The sequence below is a fragment of the Vigna radiata genome, chromosome 11 (assembly GCF_000741045.1).
Source record: "Vigna radiata var. radiata cultivar VC1973A chromosome 11, Vradiata_ver6, whole genome shotgun sequence".
NCBI lineage: Eukaryota > Viridiplantae > Streptophyta > Magnoliopsida > Fabales > Fabaceae > Vigna > Vigna radiata.
Window position 1 is genome coordinate 3,947,567 of NC_028361.1, and position 9,703 is coordinate 3,957,269.

At 32.3% G+C, this 9,703-nt stretch overlaps 1 protein-coding gene across 1 annotated transcript; it reads left to right on the forward strand.

The window, feature by feature from the left end:
* The first annotated feature begins 954 nt into the window (after nucleotides 1–954).
* On the forward strand, nucleotides 955–4,330 carry LOC106776535 (queuosine salvage protein). The gene is made up of 8 exons (XM_014664017.2): nucleotides 955–1,143; nucleotides 1,207–1,321; nucleotides 1,420–1,560; nucleotides 2,330–2,428; nucleotides 2,935–3,011; nucleotides 3,177–3,285; nucleotides 3,424–3,752; nucleotides 4,047–4,330. The coding sequence occupies exons 1-8, from the start codon at nucleotides 970–972 to the stop codon at nucleotides 4,137–4,139; spliced, it is 1,137 nt and encodes a 378-aa protein (XP_014519503.2). The 5' UTR covers nucleotides 955–969; the 3' UTR covers nucleotides 4,140–4,330.
* Nucleotides 4,331–9,703: the final 5,373 nt, after the last annotated feature.

Sequence of the window (9,703 nt, forward strand, 5' to 3'; positions counted from 1 at the left end):
TTTTTTTTCTGGTCAGATCACACAATTTGTGAGGTCGTGAGGTTTAAGATAATTTTTCTTGTTCATGTTTTTATTTTTCTTCATTTATATGGTTTTTTATTCTTACTATGGCATACGTGAGTAAAAAGTATGTATTGATAGTAGTTTGGATTCCGTATGATGTGTTGTTAGCGAATAAATTATTCTAAAATAAAGTTAAAGCTTTCTTAACTTTTATGATTTTTGGAAAATATTCATCACGGAACACAGTAATTAAAGTAAATGAAATTAACTCAATTTATTGTTTTGGGAAAGAAATATAATTTGCTGAAAATATATGTTCATTTTTTATATAAGAAAAACAAGGTCGACCTTTAAAAAAACATGTAAAACAAAACCCTTCGACTACAAACCTCCATAAGTTGAGTGTCTCTTCACTTCCTCCTATTTCTAATTAAAAGTCTATTGAATTGATAGTCAATGATAGGTCCAAGGCAATTAAAAGTTAAAAAAAAAAAAATAAAGAAAACCTCAACTAACGTAATTAAAAATAAAAGGACCAAAACATCACTATAAAACAATTAAAAGATTTATTAAAAGTAAAAATATACAATTAAGCTTCAAATGAAAAAAAAAAGAGTCAACATTTTCACGTGGCAAAGAGGAGAAGAATTTTTATATATATAATTAGGGAAGGTAGCACACTTCATATGATTTTATGTGATAAAAGCAAGTTTACTTTTTTCTAACGAAAAAGAAAGTTTGTTTTTTTAAAGAAAAACGTAAGTTTTTTAGTCATAATGGAATTGATAATAGTGTATTAAAATAATCAATGATTTTTTGATTATGATTATATGATTTTTGTTTATATAATATAAAGTTTGGATTCCTGTAGCGGATAGAAAAAAACGTGCAAAAATCCTACGGCGCAGTTTTGGATTGAAAAGGTTGGTGAGTGAGCGATATGATTGGGTGTGGTTGTGGAAGGGCATGGAAACTTTATCCTCCGTATACTTAAAATGTGGGGTTTCATGGCCCAAAAACTTTCTAACTAACGCTAAACAAAGTAAGAAAAGCGGGTCAGGTTCAGACTCTGGGCGCCAACACGCACAGGGAAAGCCACCTCTCTACTTCGCCATAAAAACCCGCGAAACATCCAAGCAGGTAACACTCTCACCCGCGCCTACCCTATATATTTATCACTTTTTCAATTCCCTTTTTTGTTAGGGTTCGTTGCAAACGCCGCATTCCGCTCCTCAGCTTCACAGCGCCATGGAGGATGTTAGGGCTACCTCCGCTTGGGTCGCCAGCCGCTCCTCCCACGTCCTCGTCGACTCCGCAGGTTCATTCCCTTCATTCTCAGCTCTCCTTCTTTACCTTCCGATAATGCTTTCCAAAAATGAAATGATAATGCGTATTTGCCTCTGGTGTCGTTTTCAGGGATTGAGAAAGTGGTGAGCACCATTGAGTCCATTCCCAAGGTTGAGTGGGATTTCGAAGGGATTCACTACTTCGATAATGGACCACTCACCGTTCAGTACTTGTTTGTTCTAGACGCTTTAAATTTTTGCTTCTGGCCTGGTACGCTGCGTTTATTTTATTTTTTTTTCTTTTATATTCACATTTCTTTTTGCCGTTGATAATGCTTAGAACCTTTTAAAGTTACGGCGAAGACTGTGACTGGTTGATTGCACGCCTGAAAGTACCTTAATCGTAGTGTTAGTGACTCTCTGTTTTTGTATTTTCTTTTAATTGCTATCCTTTTTAAAGACGTTCCACTTTGACTGTCTTTTAATAAGCAAGCCAATTTACCCGCAGAGGTTGTTGTTGAAACTTGATAGATAGGAACATGGTTTGCGAATATATACGAGGTGGCGAATTTGGATTGTTATTTCTGTTTAACTGTGTCGGGTTTGTGTGTTAGCCACTTGTATGTTACCAACAGTCAGTGGTTCTATTCTTACAGTGGACTCCACTATTAAATATTGCAGCTTACAAACATATCCATCACCCTAGCTTTCAAAATTATAGATCTCATTAATATTATCTTTCATTTATTCCCCTGTTTATGGTATATTTGAATAAAAAGCCATGATACACTTCAATTTTTTGTTGTAAATTATAAGAAATGAAGAACATTTAGATAAAATGCCCGTGTTAGTTTCTGATATACGGGAGATTAGAATATTATTGATTTTGTTTCCTTGGTTACCTGATTGGAAACAATTAATTCTCTTAACTGTGCGATAACTGTCTCATTATTTTAGCACATGTATTTTTTATCCTTCATTTAACTGTGCCATGTTTTCTATTCATTTTAATGCTCAAGTCTGTTCTCTTTTGCTACCAGATAAGGATTTGAACTACGACGATTTGGCATCTGGGTTAAAGGCAGCTCTTCAAAATGATAAATCTGCCTTCGATGCTGATCGCCTGCAAAATTACACCGGTAATCTATTCGGACCTCGTACTGTCTGTGTAGAAATTAACTAGAGTATTTAGTTACGTTCAAACATTTGAATGGAAATGACGAAGGTTTCGGCAGTGTGGATCTTCAATTCAGTTCATGTTTGTATTATGAACTGAAATTAACGTTTGTCAAAATTATAATAAAAACATAATATATACTACATGCATACTTGATATTAATTTGTCACTAAAAGGAAGTTACGCCCAAACAGTGAACAAATGCTCATTTTATGCTGACAGGTCGGAGGCAATAATTTTTGTTTGGCACATGTATTGCTTAAGATGGTTCAGCATTGACAGCATTGAAATTATAGTTCTTCATATGATTAGACCAAATAAGAAATTTGTGGTTAAGTTACAGTATTTTCAAAAGGCATCCTTATTTGTCTGCTTGGCCCTATGGTTGATGTGCTTGCTTCAATGCTTCCGATGAAGAAATTTTTTTCTACCAATGTAGTATGATTAAAAATGAGTTCATAATGTTAGGTCCGCAATTGCGCGAGCTTTTGAGGTGGCCTAGACCCCTTCCTTTGGAAGATGAACGAGTTAGGTTACTCCATGAGGTAAAACAAATCATTAGCAGTGCTACCTTTATCACGGCTACATCCATCCTTTTTTTCGTTTCACTGATTCTGTTGGATTTTCAATCCTGTTAACTTAGTTCTGGTATTAAGCATGCCTTGAAGTTTGATGGCACTCTGTGTATTACTGTCCGTTTCTTTTGCTAGGTTGGGATTGAATTGGAAAGGAACTTTGAGGGTAAAGCATCCAATCTTGTGCAGTGCTGTGGAAAATCAGCTGTGAATCTTGTCGCTCTAGTTGCACGCCATTTTCCTGGTATAGCTGTTTTTCGTTTAGTTTGTTTCTAAAATTCTAAAATATATAATACCCAATTTATGTGTGCTTCTGTTTGAAGTTGCTATGAATTGTATGCAAAGTATTTAATTTGTTGACTCCAATATTAATTGGTTCTAGGTTTTAGAGACCATACAGTGTACAAGGGACGCCAGGTATTTTTATACAAAAGGGCTCAGATATTTGCAGCAGATTTGTGGGGTGCATTTGGGGGACAAGGATATGGTGAGTTTAAAGACGTCGGCTCTCTAACTATAATGGCGGACTATATTGTCCCAGCTGTGCTCAGGCAGCTTGGTGTTTTAAAATATAGTTCGGCACTGGCCAGTACTATCGAGTCCAGTGGAGAAATAGGCCCAGGGACTGAGGAGGAAGTTGAACTGCGGGCTTGCTCTGTACACGCGGTGGAGAAAATGCGGGAGCTGATAAGTAAAAAGTCAGGAAGACAGGTTAGTCTTTTCTTACCGGAGTATCTCCCCCTCATGGCCATGTTGTAGGGTTGAATTTCTTCTAAGGTTATTTAAACTCAAGTGTCATAAATAAACGATAATTCACTGTTGGTTTGTTGCTTGTCCATTTTTTTAAAAGTAATTGAATCATTTTGTTAAATTATCTTTTCTCCAGAAACATTTACAAACAAAAGGGAAATACTGCGCAATTTGTCTGTTCTGGCTCATGTGTATTGTGCGCAAGTTGTTTATCTTATATGAAACTCAAAAAGCCTCTCTGACTTTTATATACAGGTTCTCAGTGTGGAGCTGGATCTTTGGCTCTGGGCTGCTGGTGTTCAGTGCACATCTCTGCAACACCACCGAACACTTTCAATATATTACTGAGCACATCATATATGGTAATTTCTAGCTATTAAAGAAGAAAATTTTGGCTGTTTTAAGGGTAATTATTTAGGATAATGTGTGAATAACTACCTCCTTTTGAACCTATGTTTTTGGATCAGCTTTTGTAATTTTGCTAGAGATACGTTGCCTCGTGCCTTCAAATTTAATTTTGAATAGACTTTTTATTATGATTTTAGTGCCTAAAATAGTTTACCGCAGAAGTTGGTTAATATTTACTGTCAAATACTCAAATATAACTGCTGTGATAACCAAGGTTGCAACAGCGGGTGGCATTTTGACCTGTTTCAGTATATATAGAGAGAGGGAGGGAGAGACTTCATACCTTTTATCTTATAGGAGAGTATGGTTTTTTAGTTTGTGGGGACTGTTTCATTCTGAGTGTAATAATCCTACAAGTACCCAAACTTGTATGGGTGGTCAATGTCATTGAGTACAACTCGCTTGCTCTCAGCAAACGCATGCAGGTAGTGTTGTCGTTCACCGTCCACTGAGAGAATATCTATTCAATACGGCCTATCTCAAATATTCGGTTGATCGGAATGGGAGTAGGTCCCATCGATGCAATATATTTTTTCTTTCTTCCCCATTAATATCATATCATACCTTGCCACTAGAAACAACAATCTTTTCTTTCTAAACGGAGGATCCTAGCTGCATATTTCAACATAGATGTGATCCCATCATTCTACTGAGAACTCTAATTAACGCCCTAGTAGCATCTTCGCTTGTTTCAAACAAACTTTTCTAGGAGAGAAATTTTATTTCCCACTCCAAAACTTATTAAAAAAATGTTTGTATATATCGCAATATTCAATATCATTTCCCCCCACCGTTTCCTAGCAGTAAATTCTGGGTTCGTGCTGCATCCCATTTGGTGACCAAGTTTTTATACCGACGTCTTTTTTGAGTCTTTTGCAATTGGAACAACATTTTCTTGGAACAAATAGGTGTAGCCTTGTTTGATAAAATTAATTAGTAGTTCATAAGTTAACTTTTAGATAAATTATTTGTAAGTTTTTAATTGATAGTTTATAAGTTTAGTTAATGATATAGTTTACTGGTAATGCATTTAAAATCACTTCAAAAAGATTTAATTGCATATGTTTTATTATATAAAAATAATTTTGTATTTTCTAAAACAAATTTATGTAATCGTATTTTTATACTTTGTTGAATATATTATAATATTATATATTTTATACTCGTGTTATTCAAACTAGTTGTTTTGATGAGTATTAATCAAATTAAATTTTTATTTATTTTTAAAGTTTTACTGTTTCGGTTTCTCAATTTAAACAATTTTTATATTAGTTTTTATTTTTTATTTTGTGTAATTATTTACTTTTATTTACAATATTATATATTTTTAATTTAAAATATAAAAAAAAATAGTAGTTTAATAATTCAAGGTTTAAATATGTTTTTAGTCCCTATACTTTGAGGCGATTTTGGTTTTAGTCCCTCTTTCAAACTATAGTACAATTTAGTCCTTCAATTTTAGAAAATTCTGGTTTTAGTCCTTTTTACCAAATTTTTTTAACTTTATTTGTTGTTTCAAACGTGTTTCTTAGTTAACATTGAAGCAAAAATGTGTCAAACAGTGTAAACAATCCAAATGCTATAATGTAACGTGTTTGAAACAGCGAATAAAGTTTAAAAAATTTGGTAAAAAGGACTAAAACCAGAGTTTTCTATAGTTGAAGGACTAAACTATACTATAGTTTGAAAGAGGGACTAAAACCAAAATCGCCCCAAAGTATAGGGACTAAAAATATATTTAACCCATAATTCAATTACTTATACAAATAGTATAATAAAAAATATATAAAAAATGTAAGGGATACTAATAAAAAAAAATAAACAAAACATTCTATTTTGATGTTGAAACATATCAGTCTTCATCAATGAAGTAAATGTGATTATTTGATGGCCACTCAAGTCCCTTATCACCAGTGCAAGAGAGTATAAAAATCTTTTTTAGAATAATGAAAAACATGTATTCATTCCGATTTGTAATAATAGATATGACACTTCGTTGTGTGTGAAAGAAATAGTAGTCACTTGTGGGAAGTTTATGTGGCTCGATTGAAACTAACTGGGTTTGAAATGGCTTCTAATTGTTGATTTTCCAAGACTCGTGAGAAAGTGACAATGTTAATTTTTCCGGTAAAATTATAACTGTGTAAGTCTTTCAGATTTAGTATGTTGCTTAGATGATAATTACGAAGGGTGTTTAGTGTCAGGCACTGCTGGTTAAATTAGATTGTTTCTGAGGCTAAACATGCACCACCAGGTCAAGTTAGCTTAGGTTGATCACACTAACAGATGATTCAAAAGGCCATTACATGAACACAAAGTCTCCCGTTGAACTGAAATAAACAAATCCATTAATCATATAAGTAGTGTTTAATACCTATGTAAGGCAATACAGTTTATATTGATTATTTGATTTAAAGGTTGCATTGTTTCTGTTAATTATGTTCGTGTGGGATCAGAACTGGTGCAACTGAAAACTTTACTCAACCAGAAGGCAGTATTCACAAGAAAGTTGAATTCACCTACCCATTTAAACGCTGATTATTGTTTAGGGTTGACGAAATATTGATTCCTCGTGTTTGCAGTTATTGTTCTACATTTATGGCTGGAAAAAATTTGCAGTTTATATCTAAAAACAATTATAATTAGGAATTCACCAGAAAGAGATCAACATTCTGTTCCCCTGTTCTTTAGTGGGTAGAACCATTCACCATCCTAGTAAGTTTTAAACTTTAATAGACTTTTCTTTTCTTCTTTTTTTTGTGTTTTATTTTACTTGGTTGAATGAACAATCTGATTTCGGTTCTACCCATGCGCTTAGGTAATTTTAGGTGAAGTCTATGCCACTCGTGAGGGAATAATATCTGTATTGCATATCGATCATCCGATTAATCCCACGAAATTTACTCCATCCGTGTCCGTAAGAATCACATTCACATCACACAGACTCAGAAGCAGAATGAATATCTCTGTACACCTAATAAAAAATAGTTCTATCTAAACAGTGAGAATTATATAAACATGAAGTAGTACGTGTATAATTTAACCTGTGAAACTTTGAAAATCTAGTTTTGTTTAAAAACGTCGGATAGAATAGTCCAATTAAACAGAATTTGTGTACTCGAGAATTGAGATGCCGATTGATTTGAAGAGGAAGGACAACCAAGCAAGTTACTTTAGATTAAGAGACAGACATGAGGACCTAGCCATCAACATCATGATTTGTTGGTGGAATCGGACTCAAGCTAATCCAAATGTATGTTTGTAATACAGGGACCCACATATCGGAATCTTTAGGATATTGCCTACATTTTTACCATGATTTTAGCTCTTTGTTTCTATTGTGGAGATTAATATATTACGCCTCTTTCTTTTCTATAATTCATGATGCTCCTCAATTCTCTTCATAAAAATGTCATGTTCATCATAGGGTTTTGGTAAAAAAAAGGACGTATGATGAAGCTGGGAATGTTTATATGCACGTTTTCATAAATCATAGGTAAAATCATGGCATGAAGCATAATTTGAAGGGTTTGGACGGCTCATATGTCAACAAGCAATGCTTGATGTTGATGCGCGGACCCCTTTGGAAAGCTTTTTACAAAAGAATAGTGATTGCAGTTTTCCAAAATATGGTTTTATAATTTACCCCTTTTGTTAGAGGTGAAATTTGAAATCGAAGTGTGCGATGGCGAAATTTCTTGTACACATTTTATATTTATATGGTAAAGAGAAAAGAATCTCAATATCACATCCAAATAAAGTTACAAAAACCTCCCTGTAAATTTGGCCCTAAACATTAAGTCTCTATATTGTAAGAGTATAACATTGTTTTCTTCACTCAATTTTATATAATATATACATTATAATATCAAGATAATTTGTTAAATTTGGCATCTTCTAAAAAAAACTCAATAATAAATATCTCATTAATTCAACATCTTATTCATGAAAAACAACATTGGTAATTTAATTTTTACTTCTTTATAAAGTTTGATATAATAATCTCCTTCAACGATTTAAGTTATAAGTGAAGTTACTCCTGATGAGATAAGTTTATGAGCTTAGTATATAATTACCTACCATAGCATTTTAGTATGCACTCAATAGACAACATTATGGATATTGTCTCATCATGTTTCATATCATCGCATACATAAATTTTACATGCATTTATCCATGTCATTAATACAGACATTTCTTATAATTTTATAAGAAGTTGAAGTGTACATAGAATGTGAAAATTGGGAGGTTAAAAGGTGATACTTTTATTTTTAATATAAATGCGATGTAGGTAGGTAGGTCACCGTCCTTGCATGGATAAGTAGATTAGATGAGAAGAAGAAAGAAGAAACTTTGTCTCTGTCGCTAAAGTCAACACCGTGACTCAATGATCAGTCATCTGATAGAAGTTGCCTGCAATTCCATCCAATGCAGCCGATCGAGGGTGACAGGATAAGAATTCTTCATCATGATATTTATAATATTTCGTTTCATTTTTCAGTAAAATTATTATTTTTTTCTCTCTTTTCTTCCATCTATGAATGTTTATTTATCATTTCCTAAGTAGTAAATTCTACCAAGATGTAATTAGAAAAAAGAAAATGAAGCAAAATGATAAGGATGCCATGTCTGTCACGACAAGGACATGTTGATGCTTCCTCATTCTCTCTCTTTCTTCACTCATCGCAATGGACTAATCAACTTTTCATTAATTTCGTTCTTAAGGTTTATTATTTCAAAATTATTTCAATGGGAGTTTTATTATTTCACATCTCATTATCAACTTACAATATTTTTCATGTCATAACCTCATCACTGCCAATTCCTACTCATTAATGCAATAAACTATTCTTTTATCAATATTTTAAGAATACTAGTTGAAATTTTAATCTGTAGAGTTTTTACTTAGATCCAAAAGAAAACGAAAAACTGTAAAGCTGGCATCTGAAACAACTAAAATCTCTCTGCAACAACTGCTACAATCGATAACCAGATTGTGTTTTAACATGTATTCGAATATTTTAATCTAAAAAAATGTTTTATGAAAATAAAATTATTTTAATAATATTATATTAAAGAAACTAATGCTTTGATGTCTACAAACATGTTACAACCAAGAAAAGTATAATTAACTATAATAGAAGATTCTTTTACATTAATTTGATACAAAATATAAAAATAAAATACTCATAAAAATATAGATTTTTATATTTTTAAAAAAAGAAAAAAAAGTAAAAATTCTAGATATATCAAAGAATAATTTTTCAACTATAATTATATAACTCACGATGCATATTAATATTTATATTTCGAATTCTTTTAAACAATTATTACAATATCATTCTAAAAGTTCAAAGTATTTGCTTTTTTATAAAAGGCGTCTACTTTGTCTTAATAACAATTATAATAAAAGTATTTTTATTAAAAGTTTTAATAACTAGGTTTATATTTATTTCAACCTCACAGGATATGTTTTTAAAGTGAAATTTTGATCTATTTATATA

Coding starts and splice junctions, on each gene's coding strand:
- LOC106776535 (XM_014664017.2), top strand. CDS start 970: ATGGAAACTTTATCCTCCGTATACTTAAAATGTGGGGTTTCATGGCCC. Junction 1,561..2,329: donor AAATTTTTGCTTCTGGCCTG/GTACGCTGCGTT, acceptor TTTTGCTACCAG/ATAAGGATTTGAACTACGAC. Junction 2,429..2,934: donor TCGCCTGCAAAATTACACCG/GTAATCTATTCG, acceptor TCATAATGTTAG/GTCCGCAATTGCGCGAGCTT.